Source organism: Sturnus vulgaris, chromosome 8 (assembly GCF_052056855.1).
Source record: "Sturnus vulgaris isolate bStuVul1 chromosome 8, bStuVul1.hap1, whole genome shotgun sequence".
Taxonomy (NCBI): Eukaryota; Metazoa; Chordata; class Aves; order Passeriformes; family Sturnidae; genus Sturnus; species Sturnus vulgaris.
The window spans coordinates 25912860-25934673 of NC_142250.1; the positions used below are offsets into that span (position 1 = coordinate 25912860).

A 21814-nucleotide genomic window follows, 5' to 3' on the forward strand; every position below is an offset into this window, starting at 1 on the left:
GTGACACTTTAGTATTTTTTGAATCCATTGTGGAAGACTTGAACCGTGACCAAGAATGACTTCAATATTCTGTTTGCTTGCCTTAAATTTTATCTGTACTTTTTTGTTCTGTGTCAGTCCAAATAGTCCTAGGCCTCTCTCCAGATCCAGTATTTTCTCTTCTTGTTGCCACCTCTTCTTTCAACTTTATTTTGCTGCACTTCTGAAGTGGTTCCTTAATTTTGTTTTTAAACTTCCACTCTGTTTCTCGTCTCAAGCCACCAGTGTCCTGGTGTCACAACCTTGAACTCAGGTTAGAGCCTCAGACTGGTGTCCAAAAATACTTTGGTTTTGGGAGAGGTTTCTTTCTCAAGTGTTAGGTTTTCCTTCTCTTCCTCTCCTACTTTAGGTCCAGTGGATACTTCTCTAAGACAGAAAAATGCTTCTAGTTCTGGGAAGCAGCTTATGTTTGTTCATTTACTAGGCTGAACTCAGAGTTCTGGCCAGCACTGACAGCAGCCCAGCTGGTGATGTGCATTTTACATCCTCGTGGTCCCTGGTTTTTGTTAACCCCAGCTATACTCAGCATAAATTTCCTACTGCAAAAGCACTGCCTGACTGGGAAGCATTGCCATGCTGTTCATGCTAAGGGAGTCATTAGTAATGTTCAAGGAGTTTCTGAAACTTTTTCACTCCACTTTTCAATTTTTTTGTCATGCCTGCCTACACTTTGTAATAGTTTTCCCTAAATATTCTCACGTCTGATTCTTCCCTAAGAGTTCTGTTTTGACAGCAGAGCTCTGAGTTGAAATTACCTTTTTTCCTTATACTCAAGTTATTTCTGGTTCCCAGCTAATTTCTTTTACTCCTGCACCTATGGAGACTTCCCAGCTTCTGATCCGAGTTGGTTGCCAGGTTCAGTTCAGTTGCAGATAAAGCTGCAGCATTCTAGAGCTGTGCTCTCATGTTTAGAAGCAGCAGCAAAGCAAATTAAGTTTGTTAGTGTGTGTCTCACCAAGGTCCTACCAGAAGGGATTGAAGGGAAGGCAGCAGCAGTTGAGTTGCAGTGCCTACACTGACTGATAGGCTGGTGTAAATGGAAAATGTTAGCTCATCTCTCCTTCCATCTGCCACAGGGCACTGGAGGATTACTGAGTCCTTTCTAGGAGCTTTGTCCAGTCAAGTTTTCAAAGTTGCAAGTTACTGAGCTTCTGTCGTTTCCCTTGGGAAAGTATTCCTTACAAATACAATTCACTGTCAGGAAGTCATTCTGAAACTCTCCCTGATTTTTTTGCTTTTTTTTGGTGTCCTCCCACTAAATGGACTTTAACACAAAGAGTCTATTTAAAGTGCTACTTTTTTATTTTCCTGTGAAGGCTGCTGCAGTTTCTAGTTAATGTTTGTACGAGTTTGAGCTCTCTGGTTTAAAGGAGAATCACTGTATTCCCAATGGTTGTGCTGCTACTTTCACTCATTTCCTTTGAGGGTCTGGATGATTTTTCATGTGGCTCTATTAAAGGAACTGTTAGTTATCAGGTTCCCTTCCCAAATATATATTAAAAATTATATGTTTTACTGCTGAAAAGAGCAGGATCTAAAAAGCCTAGTCTCAACCTAGATTATGTTTTTGCAGAAGTTTTGGGTTTCTCTTGATTCTGTGAATGGTGGTGTGTTATGAACCCAATGACAGTGTGCACCAGTTTGTGTGTGTGTGTTTGGAGAAAGTAGCAGTCTGGTTACCCCATTAAAAATAATCAAAGTGAAAAAGCAAACAGCATGAATACAAATTTCTGCTAATAGAAGGGAGATTTAATGTCCTTGAACTGCTGGTGCAGAAAAGAAATTTTGGAAAACACTTTTTACTTCGGTATAATTGCTTGCAAGCCAGGGCTACTCCAGAGGGAGTTATTTTTAATGGATAAATTATACAACACATTTTAAAATTGATTGTTTTGAATAATGTGTTGTTGAACCTGTGAATCTCACTAACAGACCAGTGTTTACCTTTCTACAAATCAGTCAAAACAAAAACAGTCCCATAAGTAAGCAAATTCAAGGGCAGCTAAACACCACCTGGGATTTTTCTCCATGTCATTGAAGGCATATTAAACAGGCTATGGCTTAATGTTCCAGGGCACTAACCAACAGCAATCACATTACTGGTTTTAACAAAAATGGAGACTAGCCTGATTCTTGTTTTACCACAAACTGACTTAATAAGAATCTTCTGTTTTATAAATGTCTACCATAGCTTTGATTTAACACTGATTTTTCTTTTTAATTTTTTTTAAAGGAGACCAGGGGCCTTTAGTGAAACCTGCTGCTTGCAGGGGTGAAATAACACCTAAAAATCTTCCCAGTTACTGAGTTCATAAACCTCCTTTGGCAGAAATAGAGGCCTTTCAAGTTGCCTACTTATTGTGTAAACTTACACACATCAATGCAGATTATGGCTCGTTGCTCAGAGCCCCCAAGTTACACCTTTGGTGTTGGATCACTCATTCCTGGGAACCTGTGTTTACTCTAAAGCTATGGCAGCAGTATTCTAATTTTCTGCAGCAGTCTGGCTAGTAGTATAATTTTGCTATTACATTTGGTCACATACAAGGCCAGATTGTGGCACTCCAGATCAATTAAACTCGCTGTCTTTGTATATCCTTATGTACTGAAAGTTGTGCAATTTTTTTAGGAATTCAGGATTGAAAATTCAGCAATGAAGTTTGGCCTGGGATTTCAGTCAGACCTCCCTTCCAAGTCTCTTAAAATCACTGGATAATTTAGGTAGGGACTTTTGGAGGTCATCTGGTCCAACCCCCTCTTTGGAGCAGGCCACCTTTGAAGCTGGCTCAGGTCACTGAGTTTTGAATGCCTCCAAAGTTGGAGATTTCACTGCCCCTCTGGGCCCCTGTTTCAGTGTTTGACCACCCTCGTGAGGAGCAAGTTTTCATTATTTAAGGAGAGTCTCCATGTTTGAAATTTGTGTTTATTGTCTTTTGTCCCATCAGTATCTAGCTGAAAGGACTCTAGTTTTGTGTCTTCTGTAGCCTACTGTGAGGTACAGAAACACTTCTAAGTCCTTTCTTTTAGCATTTTCTTTGCAATACTCAACCAATGCAGTGCCTTCTGCTTTTCCTTGCACATCATGGGCTCCAGCCCCAGCCCATCTTAGGATCCATCCACCAAAACAGTTTCAGTTTCTTGATGTCTTTCTTGTACTGGAGAACCCCAAACTGAATTCCAGTGCTACAGGTGTGGTTTCACAGGTGTCAGATAGAGAGGAATAATCCATTCCCTTGACCTGCCAGCTGCAGATGTGCTGATGTCAGCACACAGTTCCTTTTCATTGCTGCAGGGACACGCTGCTGACTCCTGTATTGTGTTCACCCAGCCAGTACCAGCACATGAGGTGGTTTTGTACCGGGTTTGTGACTGTGAATTTGCATTTATTGAGCTCCATGATGTGTCTGTCATCCCATTTCTTCTACCCATGTGCCTGTGGGGAAGTGACATGTCAGAGTGGGGTGGGTACAGCTCCATCCAAATGGCAAAACTCTTTATGAGTCAAGATCCTGTGACTGACCAGAGCAGATCTTGAAAAGAGATGTTTTAATTTCTGGTTTGAACTGCATGACAGTGTTCTTGAGGTCCCTGCTCTAGATGTATAAATGTCTCAAGATCAAAGGGAGAATTTTCCCCTACGATATATTTTCCAAGAAATTGTCATGGTACAGTAAGAGAATGAGTATTTCAGGCATTTCTTTCTTCCATTTCTGTTCTGTGTGGTCAGTAAATCACATGGATTCCCCGGAGCTCATTCTAGTTCACTTACTCATGCGGATTTAACTAAGCATCTTCATGTTTCTTAATTAGCTTAATAAATTAATCAGAAGTTCTACAGAGCAAAATCTAAGCTGAGCAGCAGAGTTTTAAGCAATGGGATGAGACTGGATTTATGTTTACCAAAACTGCTTGGTGCTTTAGTTGTCTGTGAAGGTAACTGAGATTAACGTTTGTGTCAACTGGTGCCTTGAGCCCTGTACAGGTATCAGCTCCACACAGCCCTTGGTGGTGTCACTGTCACTGTACAGGGGGGAAGCTGAGGCAGAAAGCAAATGCTGCCTGCCTGTGTCCACAGAGGAGCTGTGGGTCACACATCATGTGTCTGCCTTTGTTGGCAGACCTGGCAGTTTTGGAGCTGCCCACTTGCTAAATCTCATTGTATCAACATTTAAAACAAGGGATTAAAGAAGCATTAATGTTATCTACAAAGTGTGGTTAGAGTACAGAACTCCCCATACACCTGTTCTCTCTATTTAATTTCTGTTTTGCTCTCAAAGCCCTAGGAATATTATATGCAGTCCAGATTTTCTTATCTGCTGGATGTTTACTTTTTTCAGCCCCTTACAGGATCTGTACTGTATGTCTTTAGCAGTGGAAAATACAAGCTGAAACCACTCATTTTCAGTTGAATAAAATAGTATGACAATTGCCAGTGGCCTGATAAAGTCTTTGAATAAAGCTGTAGCCAATTTCTGTTTCAAACACTCAGAGGAGTCATTATTTTACTTACAGGCCACTTTTACAGTTGAGCACATGCTGTGTTGTGCTCTTTTACTATGTATAAAGAGGTCTTTGCACTCCTAGCTTTTCCCTTAGCCTTTTATGTCTTGATTATTTCCATGCGTGCAGGGTATTTTCAGTCTTCTGTGGTGAGAGGGCAGCCAGTCTGGGAATGCATCTTCATAACATCTCCATCACCACCTCTGATGTGTGTTCCACTGTCTGCTGATTTCCTGCAAGTTATTGGATCTGGGTCCAAATTATCTTGCAAAGACACAAGAAATGTAATTTTCGGATCTGGTCTGTTTCATCAAATAATTTCCTAAGCATTGGAGTCAATAGAAAGGAAGGAGAAAACATGGGAGCAAAAGGCAGCCTTTTAGGGGCAGCTTATTTGGCTTAAATTCATCTGACCCCAGCAAAGTGTTGGGTTGATGAAAGTCTGGAACAGGAAAACTTGACAGTCAGGAGGGAAGAAAGGTTAGTATGACCATATGTGTGGATAATTTATCTCTTCTTGGCAGATAAATTCTCTGTAACATGTAGTTTATTTAATAATGAGCATAGAACTGAGAATTGATGCTACCCACCAAAATCCAGTCATGATGTTTCGATGTCCTTGATACTTTGGGTGATAAGTAAAAAACCCTTAAAATCAGAGATTATGGCAGGACCAGAAAGAAGTGTTTCTGGCTTTCTTTTTCATTGTAGAAAGTGCAAAATGTCTGATACCTCTCCAAATTGCCTGTCTTATCACCTCACTTTGCTTAAGAGAGCAGATGCTGGTACAGATTTTGGTCACTCATCTCACATTAGGTGCTATTGCTTGGATCAGAGTCCTGCAGCTGCTACATGGGGAGAACATAACATATTTTAATAATGCTGAATTCTTGGTGGGGACCACTCTGATGGGAAGGGCCTGCAATTTGTTTTGTGGATGAAACTTGTGCACAACTTCCCATTGTATTCCAGCCTCTCAGGTCCTTCCCCAATCCTATTTTCATAAATCTCAGATGTTGCTTGTAGATGTGTTCAGGACTCCACTGTTAGAAAGATTGTTCCTTTCAAAATTTCAAATTTCATCAGTTGGTTCAGCATTACCATAGGCAGTGCAGAAATGGAGGAAAAGGCTGGAATTTGATGATTTTGATCAAAGCTGAAACATGAGTTGATAGCATTGTCTTTTGGCATTTTTGTTTGACTGGTTTGTTTTGTTTTTTTTTTAATTTAACTCACCCGAACATATCTTACCACTTACTAATATGTGAGAACAGATATCCTGAGGAATTGGCACCTGAATAAGCATGTGCTAATGAGCTGCTGTGGTCTGTGATAGAAACGGTTCTTGAAGGAGCCTTGTCTTTTTACTTGAAAGCAAATATACTAATATCTCAGCAGGCACTGGGAAATAAAGCAGAATATTTGTTTTGTCTGTGTATTTTTTTTCTTTTGTGCTGCAGTTCTTATTTTACATTGTTATGTTGAAAGGATATAATTGGAGTAATATATTACAGGGCAATTGCAGTAATAATAGTGCTTAAATCTTTCATGTTTTTATGAAATCACTTTAATGCTGTTCATTGAGTAGTAGAAAGAGCTGGAAGTCTTGCAAGGAATGCAGAGAAATAAAACCCATAAAACCTGGCACAGTAAAAGACTTTCAGTACAATACGAATGCTGATACTTTAAAAATCACAAATCATCTTTCTATTAATTCACTGTAGAATAAGGTCTCCTCAAGATAAGACTCAGCAGTGCTGTGTAGTTGGTATTTAAAGTATGTCCATCTGCATCTAAACGAGTAGCTCCAAGACAATCAGATTATGCAGTAGTTACTTTGGTGAGAATATCGCCTAAGTGGAATGGAAACTTCATTTTGAGTCTAATATTAGACCCTGCTTTGGAAAATTCCTTTTAAATGATCACAAGCTGGGAATAGCAAAAGAATTTAACTTTCGACAGACAGCATTCACCAAGAATTTGTTTTTAACTGCTTATGTTGGGTCCCTGGGAAAGCAGATGTGAAAACTTACCAAAGTGAATTGACTTGACCTGATGCAATGTTTATATCAGTAGTTGATAAGTTTTCCTCCCTCGTCTAATTTGTTCGGGATATTTTCATTCTTTAAGCATGAGTAAGTCTGGGTTGGAATAGTTTGAATGCTTGTTAGTCTAATAATCTGAATCTTAAAACAGGCAGACATTATTGCCTATAAAGGGGTCTAAGCAAAGTTGAACTATTTTGGGGATAAGTATACTTTTTGAGACCAGCAAAAAAGAGTGTGAGATGTTGTTTATTACTTCCTGATAGTTCAGAAAGCATATTGATGTCTGTATATTTGTACTGCAAAATGCCACTTATATTTGGTGGACCCTTCGAATGAATGTTGTTATTTATGCAGCTTTACAAAGGGCTGGTTTTTCAGTGGTAGCTGGAGAAACTGGCAACCAAAGGTATCAAGGCCAATTTGAAGGGTCATAATGATGGTATTCTTACCATCATCATTCCTATGGCAGAAAAGACTTTAGGAATTCACTGTGAATGATGCACAGCTCAGGAATCTTTAGAACTACTGCTAGATCTCCTCTTTGCTTTTCTCTTCGTTGATCAGACAGTTGCTTTGAATATTTTAATTCATTACTTCCTAAATAAGGTGTCATCAACCCATATGGAGAATACAGAAATAAATTATTTTTGAGTAAGAGAGGGGAAAAAGAAGAGCTGAGGGATGGGGCTGACTTCTCCCTAGCTCTGTCCTGTCCCTATGCTTCTCTGGTTTGGTCATTGTTGCTGATTTTTCCAGGCTTGAGGAAAACATCTGTGGGATCTCACTGTAAAAGAGAGCTCCAGCCTGGCCTTCCTCTGCCAGTGCATGAGACAAGAAGCAGAACAACAAAATAATATGATGAATTCAGTGCCAGGGTGACAGTTTTGCATGGAAAGACATTAGAGCAAGAAGACTGAAATCTTTAGCTCTCTTTTAGGGCATAAGGTGGATTTATGTCATGCAGGAATGTGTATCTCAGGAATGAGATTGTGATTTTAAGCATCTGTTAAACTTTGCCTCTTTTTTCATAAAGCCTGACACCAGCCTTTTTGTCTTTTTATTTATACCTGCATGTCTCTACTTCTGCTATAATTTCTGATCCTTCAGAAATTTCTAAAATGTCTAAATTTCTGATCTGTCTCCTTGCAGGCAAGTCTCATCTGGCTATAGTGCAAAGAGTAAACAATGAAGGAGAAGGTGATCCCTTTTATGAAGTCCTGGGAATTGTCACTTTAGAAGATGTGATTGAAGAGATCATCAAGTCTGAAATTCTGGATGAAACAGATCTATACAGTGAGTAGAAATATTTGCAATTTGTTTATAAATGAGAAGAAAGACTCCATCTAGCAGCAATTTTATTTATAGCTGGTTTTTGAGAGATGTTATGTTGCTGATTTAAAATCTCAGTAGTCAAATTGTTGAGGAAGTTTCCTGAACAAAATGACCTGCAGATCCCTCAGGTGTTCAAAGTAATTTTTGTTTCTGCAGCATGGGAACCTCCTTCCCTTTAGGCTGTGTTAATTCAGAAGCAGGACAAGTTTCTTTATTTGATCCTTTTACCAGGAAGGTTTACACATGCAACAATCTGCTCTCTCCTGCCAGCTATTCACCACTGAGGTTTGTTAAACTTTTCATTGCAGTGCTCATGATCTCCCACATTTTCCCCTCTTGTCCCTCTGGCTCAGGGACCTGTAGTCCATGTACTACCATAGTTCAGCAAGAGGCAGGCAAATGCCATGCCTCAAGGAAGAGGAATGGGGTCTCTTAAGAATATCTGTCACGCACTGAGAAATCTTGAGAATGGAAAGTCTTCCTCAGGGCTGAAAACCAGCCTGTCCTAAATGCCTTCTCTTTTTATTACTCAGCACAGCTCCTTCTTTCTTTGTGTTAATGTCTCTTGAGGGAGATGATGCTGCAGGTCAACCATTACCTGGGACTTGAGAGATCTGGACCCTTTTCTTTCCCATATTAAAGCTTGGCCAGTTGCCCAAAGTGTCTGTTTCTCCCCCCATCTGCACAATCTGGCCTGTGCATACAGGACTTCCTTTCAGTCATTCTTCATCTGTCTTATCTGTGGTTTGATCACTTGCTGGCAGATGCTATTTTTCACTATGTGTTTGTGTGCAGCACAAGGATGTCTCCAGATTCTATTATAATAGAAATAATAATTTTAAGTATCTCCAACACTGTTCAGCTTTCCTTTGATTTCTTTCTCTTTCCTGATGGAAGGGATTGGAATGTTTCTACAGCGTTTTTTCAGGCCAACCCAAGCATCTTCTATCCTCCCTCCAAGCCAAATGCCCAATGAGCACTTTATACTGTGGGATAGACTTACTTGTTTTTGCCCGAAATGCTTTCAGTACCTAGTCAGTATTTTATGAGTATTTATGTACCCAAATGTTCATGTAAATCACAGTTGTGTTTCACCGTGTGCTGAACAGTCTAATTACTATGTAAATCACAGAAGTCCAGTTAGTATTGATTTCTTTTAATACCTTCACAAATGAATTGTTGGGCTAATCAGTTACAACATAATGCTTTTGCAGGCTGAATTCAAGCTTCCTTTTATACTCCAAAAAGATCCTAGATTCATCTACCTTTGAGATATTTACATGTGTCTATGAGGGAAGACACTGCATATGCTTTCAATTTCCCCCCCACCTTGTTTATTAAGAAAAAACACATAGATCATGCTATGTTGTTCTTCAGGACAAAAAAAGCTTTGCCCATTAATAGGATGTTAGAGGGCAAGGAAACAAGAATTTAATTTTAATTTTACTGCCTGAAGGCTTCCTATATTAACAAAATAGAGCTGGTGAACATTGAGTTCACTTGAAACTCTCCTTCCTGGGATAATTTTTTACTATTGAAAATTCCTCATTCAGAACAGGAAGGAAGCTTCCTAGGCTTCCTGGAGGTTGCAGGAAATTTCAGGAGGTGGCTCCTGCTAAGTACCATGAAGAGCTTCAAATTTCTTTATTAAGCACTGGAGATTATTCCACTGTTTAGACTGAAGGATACTGTAGCAGTAAAGGAGAGAGCAGAATTCCCAAGAAGCTGTGAGGATCACAGGAAGTGTGAGAGAGTTTGGGCAGCCAACCTCCAGTTGGTTTGGTGATGAGAACATGTATGAGAACATGAGTTTACTGAAGGTACTTCATTGTCCATGATCAGCTAAGGCAGGTTATTTTTGGTATTGGTTTCACAGTGTCACTGTTAGTAACCCCACCTCTGATTCTGTTCAGTATTATAGATGTCTGGCTTGCTCAGCTCAGAACAAGTCAGCTTGAAACCCTTGGACTGGTTTGCTCTGTACTAGGTGTTTACTTTAAAAAAGAGCTTTTGAAAAATTCTGGCAGCATTATTACACTTTGTTCTGAAGTTTTAAAAATGTTTTGTTTTGCTTTGATGGAAACTTGAAATACGATGAAATGGCTGACCTTGTTGTTGGAGCTGTGCCTTTCTGTTGTTTCCATGAAAAAACATTTGAATTGTGTTAAAGTGGCAGCAATCGTATATTTACAGTTTTTGCTGAAAACTGCTTTCACTGCTGAACTCTGCAGCTGAATTTCTGGAGGGTGCCAAATAAATGTGTGGTATGTCTTCACGTGGCTCTATTCTGCTGTCACTTGCAGAGATGTTGGGAGCAAGGAGAAGAGACAGCAGGAAAAATTGTTAAATATATCTGACCCATCAACATTTGGGTAGACTGATTACTTCTGAGGATGAAACTTTGAGGATACTGAAGGGGTGGAGAGATGATGTTTCTGTCATGGCACATGACACAATTCAGCCCATGTTATGTTGAAGAGCTGCCAGTGTGTTTGGCTCTTAGTACTGGAAAGTTGTAGCATTTTTTCGTGGTTGGCACACTACAGGAATCTGTCCTGTGCTGCCATGGCTCTATTATGGTGGGAGAGCATTTCTCAGCTTTCTCAGATGCCCAAGAGAGAAAGCTGTATGTTCTGTGTTAGACTGCACAGACTGTTTGTTCATTCTTCTGGTCCAGGTTTGTCTGGTGGGCTGTCTTATTTAGCTCTTTCTACTTGAAGATGAGTTTCATCATCTTTTTGTCTTGTCTGGAGGTCACTGCAGATGTCTTCTCTGTCACAAAGACAAAAAGCACAGGAGGAGAACAAGGACTTTACCCAGCAATTGCCTAGGTGCATTTGCAGTGCCTGTCAACCTGCCTGCCTTTCCAGCTGAATGGGTGATATGAGGTTTGAACTGCCTGTTCTGTAGCTGTTTCCAGTTCATGCAGGCTCCTTCGAGGAAATTCATGCAATAATTCATCATGTTATGCATCATGCATCAACGTTTAGGATTATTACAAGAGGTATCATAACTTTAATTTTGTTTTGACCACTCATCCTCTGGAGTTCTCTCCCTCAGCCCAGAGTTCATGGTCCAGCTTGTTGCCTATGATATGAAGAAGTCTAAATATTCCCAGAACCTACTGAAGATGTTTGCAATATTTGTAGGTCTCTCACCAGAAGCTGTAGTGAGAGAATCCCTTATGCATCTCATTGTTCGTGTTGCAGAACCAGTGTCCCAGCACTCTGTAAGCAGAGATCACTGCAGCAGACCAAGATAACTTCACTGCCCACATCTCCATCTCACTTACCAGAGAAAGGACACACAGGAAATACCTGGTTCAGATTCAGTTACATCGGTCACAATCCAGTCCTTGGTTCTTATGTCTTACAAGAAGCTCAAAAGTTGTTTGGATAACAAAGAACAATTTAAGATCATCCCTTGCAAAAATAAGCCAAGATAATGGCTTTAAGTCATGTGGCTCTGCTATAACCATGTAACATTTTTCTTCAGGGAAGATTTTTGGATAAGCTGCCAAGACAAAAATTGGAGTTGAAATTGCCCATCATTTGAGTTAGAGCCTAGGTCTCTTACCTTGATGATCTTTCTGTTATGGACAGAAAGATTTAGAGCATCTTCCCACTGTGTGATGCTGGTCTTGTTTACATGTACCAGTAGTGCAGTGTGAAGCCTGCAGTGTTACAGCACTTTCAAAGGAAAAGCACAGCTATTTCCCTATCCCAGGGCCAACACTTGTACTTGTGATTTTTGCCTCCCTGAAGAGAGCAATGATGGAGCTCCTTGTGAGAAAACACCTCAGATACAGTGCTTTAAAAATAACATTCTCTTAGCTTTTCAGGAAAAGCAGTTTCTATTCTTCTGATCTCTTACAAGAGATAGGACCTAGTGAGAGCTTCTAGGTGACTTTTTTCCAATTAGTTTTCCATTGCTTTGGTATGTATCTGTCCTTTAGCTTCAAGTACAGATAAGGTGTGTCTCCAACTATATTCCTAAGGCAGGGATTGTTTTTAGACTGTAGCCACTCCCTTCAGTGGTTTCTATTCCTGCTTTTAAAAGGAACTGCAATCTCTGATGTAGTCCAAGTCTTGGGTAAAGTACTGCTAGGGTAAGAGGCTTCTGCTTTCAAAGAAGAAAAAGGGCATGGGTCATCATTGTTCTTCTGCATGTGCCTGGGAACAAGTATCTCAAACTTTCTGATTTGCACTGCTCAGAGAATACACTCGATATATCTCAAATAGATAAATTATTGTCAGTACAGTATTGCTGTTAAGTCTGTGATAGTTCTCTAGTGGAGGCATGTTGCTGGGAAGTGAGGATGTACTCATGTCTAAAAGACTAGGTGACTTGAGAAAATTTAGAAGCCTGTAAATTACGGGTATTGTGCATTTCCAGGCCTCGGACTCAGCCACTCTGAGCCTGATGTCATCTGTAGCATGTATTTGGACTTGTAAAGGGCTCCAGATCTCAGTGGCTTCCAGTGCATCGCTTTAATCATCTTTGAATGTATAACTCAAAATCTGAACAAGTACCTGGGAGTATGTGCAATTTCAAAGTGTCAGCTTCACCTATGCCTCTTTGTGTGCCTGCCCATATCCTGTGCTGTGAATCTGTGTGCCTGTGGTCCCTCAGAAGCCCAGTCATGTTACACCAGTTGACTAAGTGGCTGATAGACAAGCAGCTGCAGGATCTTCCTCCTCAAAGGCCCTAGAACCTAAGCCATGTCTCATCTCTGAGGGGCTCACAGGAATTGGCTCAACACTGTGGAGCTCAGAGCCGTCTGATAGTATTCTGCTGCTTACAGCCACTGCCACCCTACATGTGGTGTCACCAGGGAAGTGCAGCACCCTGCCGTCTGAGCAGAGCCTCTTCTCCCTGGAACTGATGTATATCATACCCCACCATACCCATTAGCTGTCCACTTACCTGTTTCCTAAACATTTTTGGGGCATCAGCTTAGGGGGTGGATGGTAATTCCTGGGTTGCCTGTGTCTCTTTCATGTTGCCTTTCATAAATGGAAAATCCTTACTACAGAGCCTGTTTTAAGACGCAGATAAACCAACTGGCAAGTTTTTAGCTGAATAAAAGAGTCCAGGATCACTAGCAGACAAATACCCATATCTGAACTTCTGAAGCTATTCTGTACTTTATTCTGGCTTCAATACCTGTAAAGTGGCCAGAGATTCCCACCTCCAGGCTGTACACCTTGCCAGCTTTTTGCTGAGGTTTGGACAGGGCAAAAGAGACTGCATGTACCAAACATTGGGAATACTTCAGTCAAAGGCATGCAGATTTTGCCACAGCTCTGCAGAGTCACTGAAGCCAATGGTGCAGCAAAAGAAATAAGTCACTGTCTATTTCCTCTGTGTACGTGCAGGGAATTTTCTGAGGAATGTATATGTAGAAAATAAGTATCACAGCTATGCTTGTAAAACAACACCTTTTGATGTTTAGTAGTACTGAGCAGGACTTCTCCCCACCTGAAGTGTAACATGCAGAGCTGCTCTGCAGTCAGGTGTTTGCAAGTAGAGACTTTCCCCTGACCAAGGTGACAGAGATGTGACAGAGGCTGGGTTGCTTGGCTGTGCAGGACATTGCCCCGTGGCCACACAACTCCTGGTTGTCTGTGGTTTGGGCTGTGTGATGCTGAGCTGGGCTTTGCAGAGGGGTCTGCCTGCACCGTGTGGCCACCATGGCTGACTCTGGCCAGCGCGGTTCGTGTTGGACCTCGTTCTAACAGAAATCGCTTCCTTCCTTTCTTCTCCCACCCTCCCTTCCCCAGCTGATAACAAGACGAAAAAGAAAGTAGCTCATCGGGACAGGAAGCAGGACTTCTCTGCCTTCAAGCAGACAGACAGCGAGATGAAGGTTAAAATATCACCGCAGCTCCTCCTGGCAATGCACCGGTTCCTGGCAACAGGCAAGTGCGGGTTATCTCTGTGTGATCGTGCCAGAGCCTCGGAGGCAGTTTGTCAGCAAAGGCCGGTGAGGTGGGTGGGACAGTACAGGCGGGAAGGGAGGCTGGATTGTGGGGTGACAAATAATGCCACTGTTGTGTTTTTCTTTTTAAATTCTCTCCTCTCCTGTGTTCAGTGTCGGCATGAACCCTCTGAGACATATACCAGGGGTGGACCAGTAACTTTAAATTGGTCTGAAAGGTAAGGATGAATGCCAAGTGCCGCACTGCATGTCTAGAGTCCGTCAGATTAACGACTAGCAAGTACACCCCATTAGGAAGAGCTCAGGGAACAAACCAAAGAGGACTCGATACCACTGGCCAGCTGGCTGTAATTGCACTCTGGCGCCTTCTCCAGAAAGAGATGCTGGACTTTTTGCAGGAAGGTCTAAACCTGTTCCATGAGACTTTATGACTCCAAGTGAAAAACTCTCCTGACACATTTAATTCAGACTGCACAGGTGGTTGAACTGTACTCTTTAAAATGGATTTCTGTCTGGCTTGTGTGACCTCCGTTGATGACTTCAGAGGTTTCAGAGGACAGTTGTCTCCATCCCAGAACACCTTGATGTTTTAGCCCTTGAGTGGGCAGTCTGGCAGAGAGACCAGGGCCTTGAATGGTTTCTTGCGGCTGGTATTGCCTTTCGTCATAAACTCGATCCTTTCACCTCAGAGATGAGGCCTTTAAACAGGAGAGCTTGTGGAAAAATGCCTTCCTATTGCTTGTGCTGTCTCTCTTTGACATATAAAGACTTGCCACGTGCAGGCCTTTCAGACGGTCATCTTTCGCTGCTGTGTTCAACGTAAATTCGTGGGTGGAAATTATAAAGTTACTTTGTCTGAAGTTTGCCAGCTCCACTTGGAAGTTAGTACTTCCCCTCCTCTAAGATGCAGTAACTGCCTGCCTAGATGCTCCTAGTCTGTCTTCATGCTTTATTTTACCTCTGTGACTTGAAAGAAATATGTCCATGATCGGTTATCACATCTCAGCTGAGGGGCAGTAATTCCTTAGAAGGCTCGGACTCCTACGGCTCATGTGCACATGAGCGTATCCTTGGTGAAAGGAAGCAGTTCAACAGGAAGATGTGGATTTAACAGCAAGCAAGGCGTTGTTCATGTAGTGTACAAGATTCCATGGAGTTCCATAAACACCTGCTCAACAGACATAGTCTTACAGTGCTGCTTCTCTACTTGTTTTGTGGATGGAAGGATTGTGTAGCTTAAATACAGGTCTGTCGGTGAAGCCACTGCTAAAAAAGATGGAAGCTACAGTTCTGCTTTCTCTGTTCTAAATTGAGAATAGTTTCTTTAGCAGATGATGGGTTGTTAATGGTCCTGTTATGAAATGAGGTGTTGGGAAGGCTTGTCAATTTGCATGTGTAATTCTCATCGTCCCTGGCTTACCCACACAAGGATGAGCTTTTCTGCTTCAAACAGCTCCTGTTGGAAACACCGAAGATCAAGTGGATAGGGATTGTATTCTGTGTGCCAGGCATTAATCCCACATGGTTTGAATTGACCTGTACTTCTCTCACTTTGAGTAACTCTTCCCATATGAGCCATGGCAGCCTCTGTTGTGTCTGATTTGTGTAGAACATCTCTCTAAAGCAACTTTTTAGGCCCCAAGTAGTAATTAATTATTTTTTTATTTTAATCAAGTGCAATAAATTCAGTGACTTTAATAGCTTTTAGGGAAGGAAAAAACAATTTCAAAGGTTCTCTGTGCCCCAACAGTAAAACTCTTCTATTTATACAACTCTGTGACTCAGAACTCTCAAGAGGGCAAGACCATCTTTTTCTTTTCCCTTTCAGATGAAGACATGATTTTTGGTTGTTTTGAAAAATACTTCAGTAATGGAAGTTGAGGTGTTACTGTGTTTTTTCCCCTCCTTTTACAAATCTAACAGTCTCAAAAGACAGGAAACCTGCAATTCCATAATGGATCTCTCTGCATCTATGTGTCTTTTATAGACAAATGCTTATTAACGAGTATTGCTAACTTCTTGACAGGCATCCGAGATGTAATGCAAAGTTGTATCTTGTGTTATAGAAGTAGAAGCATTTGGTCCATCCCAGATGTCAGAGAAGATCCTTCTCAGGCTGCTAAAACATCCCAACGTCATCCAGGAGCTGAAATACGATGAGAAGAACAAGAAAGCCCCGGAACACTACCTCTACCAGAGAAACAAGCCCGTCGACTACTTTGTTCTCATTTTACAGGTCAGACATGTGATTGTGTAGATACGTGCAAAACCTTTTATCTCCTGATATAGCCCCCTCTATACCTGTTCCAGTTGTTGAAGTTTGTCTTCTTTCAAACACAGGAGGGGAACTATGGCTCCTGGGAACTGCTCCTGCCTCCTTTATGACCTTGCCAACCTTGAAGAGTTCACTCAGTTGCTTTCACCCTCAGTTAAGGCAGCTGTGAAGGATAGAAAGCACTTCCCACTTTCAGTCGTCTACCAAAAGTTACTTACTCTTTCAGTGTCCCGAGGATAGACAGTGCAAAAGAATCCCCATTGGCATTGCTTGGAAAATGGGGTGCAGAAAATGCCACTTCATAGGAATTTGGCCAGCATACTTTATCTGCTGTGCCTTTTCCTTTTGCAAAAGGAGGTGTGGGGAGTTTGATGGTTTAGAGAAATGACATTTTTCTGTGAAGTTTTGAAGTCTGTACCTGAGGTGTAGTGAGAAGCACAAGTTTCAGTGGGGGCCTTGTGCCATCTACTGAACTGATGTCACCTCCTGCTACAGCCTGGCAGAATGCAGACCCTGGGAGCCCTGCCATCCAAGCCTTTATCCTGCCCTGAGATCCCTGCACTGCTGTGACTTTTAGATTGGAGCCCTGGGTGGTGCGTGAGGACTGTGTTCTGTGTGTTCTGTGTAGGATTGCTTCCAGTGCTGGCATCTCCCAGGTTTTTTTATCAGTCAGGAATGGTTGAATGGTTTAGGTAAAGCTTTACACAGAAATTTCGTTTCTATCTAGCACCATTTAAACAGGAATAGTCCTTTCAGAGAGATTTTGCTGGAAATGTTCTTCTCTGTCCTGCACAAATGAAAATCAGTTTTGGTTGTAAAAGCACAGGCATTGTAGCTGAAATTTTAGCACACAACTTGAAATCTTAACATGGCCTTTAAAATAGAAAAGGGGAGGGCACGAGTTTAAACACTCTGTGATAAACAGCTGTGAGAGCACTGGGATATTATATTCTTATGTTTAAAAATTCCTTTATTTTTCCAAGAGTTTGAGTAGCCACTGGTAGCTCTTTAACTGTTCTTTCTTGCATGCTGGACTGAAATATTCCAACGGCAAGATAATCCTCCTGATGTAATGCTGCAAAGATGCAAATGGAGGACATGGGGATACAAAAGAACAATCAGTTCTTTCTGAGCTATTTTGCAATCAATAAGTATTTAGCAAACACAACATGCCAGGTCTATAATGTATTTGGAAAAGTGGGTGTTGCAGTAAATACATACTACAAAAATGGTAACAAAGTTGGTTCTGACAGGATTAAGAGGGGATAAATACTCTGCTTTTTTATTTAAATGGATTTGGACTTATTCTCTTACATAGAGGGACCAAGAATGCCTTCACAGTAAATGCATGCCAGTAAACAATTAAATGTATATTCTTCTTGTGTGTAACCAGTCTTTGGGTGACAAAGTGGTACCTTTTGGAAGGCTTATAATGAAGAAATAAGCTACTTTTGTGTTGTAGAGTGAAATTGGTTTTAAAAGAGATTTATATAAAGCTGTTGCTTGTGATAGCAGGAAAGTAGATGTGTGAGCTGGGCACTCTCTTCCTGCTAGGCAGATTTTGTGTTTTGTGTTTTTTCTCATCTGAGACAGATAAATTGACTTAGTATTGGGGCTCATGCAGGTTGAGTTCATTATCACCTTTTTCTGCCCTTGTCCAGTACTGTAAATTTAAAGGCATGATTATTTATTTTTGATGGGGCTTAATGAAATAAACACTTAGAAATAAATTCTACCTTTTGGCCTCATTTTCACCCAATTGTGTTCAGATGATGTTCAGTCTTCTTAGTACATCTGGGATGGGCAGTCTGTCTCCCCTTCCCAACCTTGCCAGAGGAAAAGAATTGCAGGTAATTATGTTGTTTGCCTAAAATTCCAAATTTTGTGTTGTTCAGCCTGAAAGCTGGATGAGATCTCTTCTGTGTTCAGTGATGTGCTGTGAGTCTCAGTGCAGTAATGATGGATGGACATGAAAAACACGCCCCACTAAAAAGACAATTATTTTTGTCTACTTGTGTACCAGAGTGACTGGGATGTTTTACAGCTATGTTCGATGTGAGTTCTGTTCGGGAGTCCTGTGTAGGACATAATTTTATACATTTGGTTGAGCCCACATCAGAAACAGATGTACTTGCATGGTAGTGTAGTTTTGTACAGCTTGGGAAGCACTGAGTGTCTTTTGTAGGCAAGACTCTGCAAAAGAGCAGGATCTTAATGGTGCTGGAATCTGTAAAACTGCTGGAAATCAAGAGCAAAGTAGCCCCAAGGCTGCTCCTTCAGGGATAAGGGCGTTATTTCTGTGGGAATCTCATCGGTGTAGGCAGCCAGCCTCCTCACACATTATCTCCCATCTCCCTTCCTGTGTTTTTCTTAGAGGGAGTTCTGTGTCAATGTGAGCTGTGCCCCAGGATGTCTAGGTGCTTGAAGATCCCAGATGACTGTGCTACATTTAAGCTTGTTGTGCTACTGCAGGAATATTTTTTCACTTTGCAGTAAAGGAAAACATCCTGGCAACACTTGGAGCAGGGCAATAGTAACAACCCAAAGCTTTGTGGTGATCCTGATCCTGCTCCTCTGCAGAGACTTATGCTGGCCACAAGGCATCAAAGACCAGGCTAGCTCTGGGCACAAATGCCTGTTGCCTTTCAGGGTCTGTGCCTGTTCAGGCTTTGTTACAAACTGCAGGGACCGTGACACTGCTTAGGGATGTCAGGCAAAACTACCTTTCAGGGCTCAAGTCTGATCTTGTGCCTTGAGACCCATGGTCCCTTTTAATTGCAGCTGTCTCTCCTTTTCCTTAACAGGGGAAAGTGGAAGTGGAGGCTGGGAAAGAGGGGATGAAGTTTGAAGCTGGTGCTTTTTCCTACTATGGGGTGATGGCCCTCACAGCATCACCAGGTATGTCCTCTTATCTTCTGCTTCTGGAACAGTCTGAGCTCCTGCACAGGTCTGCCTAGCTGTGTCTGTGGGGCTGATGGGATTGGCACCTCCTTGCCAGCACAGCCTGCCACAGTGTCCCTGGGGGCACTGGCCAGTGGCAACGCTGGCACTGACTGCAGAACCCAGCAATTGGCAATGGTTTGCCAGCTCCCAGAGCGAGTGTTGACTTTAGCGAGGGATGTGGTTGGTACTGGTGGAAAGCTTTGTAGTTTTGCTCGTGGCAGAGTAACAGGGAGTGAATTAACGGGAATAAATAATTAGTGGCAGAGGGACATCTAGTGGTGCTTGGAGCAACCGCCCGGTTAGATTGGGGATGGTTCTTTAGCAGTCTGTGCCTAAAGCTGTCTCAAGAGAAAGGATGGAGCAGTGCCAGGAAAGCAATTGCTCCTGTTCAGCTTGTGTGAAAATGTACCTGAGAAATCAGTAAGGGGGAAGAGGTGGTGTCTAAGGGTGACACCAGCACACAAGTGGTAGCCACATGAGCCACCACCTTGCTGGCACAGGTCAGGGAATTCTCATATAATCCACCAAGAGTTGGCTCCAATGCTACATTTCAGCATTTGGTGATGTATTTTACTGCCAGAAGTGTTACCACTTAGATCTTGACCTCAGCTGGAAATGTACAGCCCTGCTGGGTGAGCTGGGGCACTGGAGCTGGTGTTGGCCTTCTGCTGACACAAAGCCACTTTTTCAGCTCCAGGGAGAGATTTTTCTCATGCTGAAATTGTGTCCTGTCACAGCAGGGTTTACATTCCACTTGAGAAGCAGCTTGTGTTAACTGTACACTCAAGAGTGCTCTCTTTACATGTGTGCACCTGTGTGTATGTACACTATCAAATGGTGGTGGAATGGAAGTGGTTTTGTGAGTTATGAGTGTAACCTTGTTAGACTCTACAATCAGCAGCTGTTCTCTGGACCTCTGTGAGCTCACTTCTACAGGCAAGAATAATTCCTTAATTATGTGCACTTTAATTTGGTCAGTAGCTTTTACTTTTTGAGACTTGAGAAATTTTAAAGCATGCAGAGCACTAGTTGGATTTTATCTCAGTAATAGCAGCTATGTTCATGAGGAATTGGGACCTGTGTACAACTGCATCATACCCTCAGCTTCTACAATATGGGCCAGGCATGGAGCCAGGGTGATCAGGCATGGTCACTTCTACCAGCCTTACACTTGGAAATCACCTGTGGCATCTCTGTTTTGCCAGCATTGTTCAGTTTGAATGTTTACATGTGTTGTTGAGTTTTGGGGTTGGTGGGGGTTTTTTTGTTTTTTTTTTTTGTTTTGTTTTTAATGTTCCTAACCCTCCTCACAACCATGCCAGTTGCCCCAAGTCCTATCAGGTCAAATGGTCTCCTCTTTGTGTGCCCCGAAATCCATCTTTAATTTTGCCATGTCGCACTTAAGAAGATGCTCTGTTGTAAAGTAATCTTGGCCATTCTTGAATTTGCCTTCAATTGGTTGGCTTTGTTCTGTTTTTTTTACCTGCAGCAAATCCTTCAGTTTGTTGGTTTTGCCTCCAGGTTCCAGGAATTTATTTTATTATGTCTTGTGGCATCCTGAGATTTCTATTGAGATGAGCTCATAAAAATAAGTTCCTGTTGCTCTGTGTAGACAGGAAAGCTCAGGGAAAGTATAAGTTATTGTGGAATGACATAAAACTACTCCTCTTCTGTGTGTCCCAAATAAACTATACATACTTGCTCTCCCCACCTGGAAGATGAAATCACTAACAGGAGAGTAAAACACTAAAACCAAACAACAACAACAACAAAAAAACTCCACAAACAAAACCACAGAAAATAAACAAACAAACAAAAAAAAGAAAATAGTGAAGCTTTTTTCTTTAACTACAGCTGGGGAAGGATTTGCAGTAATGGTGAGCAGTACAATACCCATCTCAACAGGGATGAGCTTGGAGAATCACGGCCTTGCTTGATATTTTACTGGAAACTATGAAGTATCTTTTGGTTTTATTTCTGTTATTTGACTCCCATAAGGAAGAACACTTCTGAATGTTTTCTGGCTTGTTTTGATTCTTACTTTCCAGGCTGGAGTGGGCACCCCTGCTCCTTTTGAACTATTTCAAAACACGAGTGTACCTTGATGGACTGCTTGGTACTGGATAATAATTTAAAATAGCAATGAAAATTATTCACTTCAGTCCAATTCCTTGGTCTTGTTTTTTGGTTTATTTGATTGTAGATTTTGGTTTTGCTTTTGTTTTAACCCTTTGCTTTTTCACAGTTCATTTGCAGTTCTGGTTTTAGTTCATCAGTTTGTCAGCTGGCTCCTTCCCCTGTCGAATGTGGATAGCTGCCACCTTTCTGGTCGTGATCTCATCCTTTTTCTCTCCCTCTTCTAGTTCCCTTGTCCCTGTCTCGTACCTTTGTTGTCAGCAGAACAGAGTTGTTAGCAGCAGGTTCTCCAGGTAAATCTGCATGCTTCTATTTTCACCATTCTTGTGACTGCCCTGATGCCATGAAAAGTCAGCTGCAGTCTGTATTTGTCTGACCCCTTTGCTCGTTAGGGAGAAGTCCAGCACAGAGTTGTGCCTCACAGGTAGGTATCCTGAACTTTTGTTTATGATAACTGGTCAGTTATCAAAATGGGAAGAACTAAAAACATGTTTAAGAAAATGTATCTGGTAATGTGTGCTTGTTCTTTTTTCTCATATGAACGCTGGTGGAAAAGCAAAAGGGGAGTTTTTTTAGAAGAATGTATTCTCCCCCAAACTG

General features: G+C 41.7%; 1 protein-coding gene across 2 annotated transcripts in view; it reads left to right on the top strand.

The window, feature by feature from the left end:
- CNNM2 (cyclin and CBS domain divalent metal cation transport mediator 2) overlaps positions 1-21814 on the top strand; it is a 118185-nt gene that overhangs the window by 82749 nt on the left and 13622 nt on the right. Inside the window, exons 2-6 of one of the 2 annotated variants that reach the window (XM_088169285.1) lie at positions 7737-7880; positions 13703-13840; positions 15927-16096; positions 18940-19033; positions 21442-21507. In XM_088169285.1, coding sequence (XP_088025411.1) covers positions 7737-7880; positions 13703-13840; positions 15927-16096; positions 18940-19033; positions 21442-21507 — 612 coding nt within the window. The remainder of the gene's footprint in view (positions 1-7736; positions 7881-13702; positions 13841-15926; positions 16097-18939; positions 19034-21441; positions 21508-21814) is intronic. The other variant, XM_014883748.2, reaches the window with a different exon arrangement.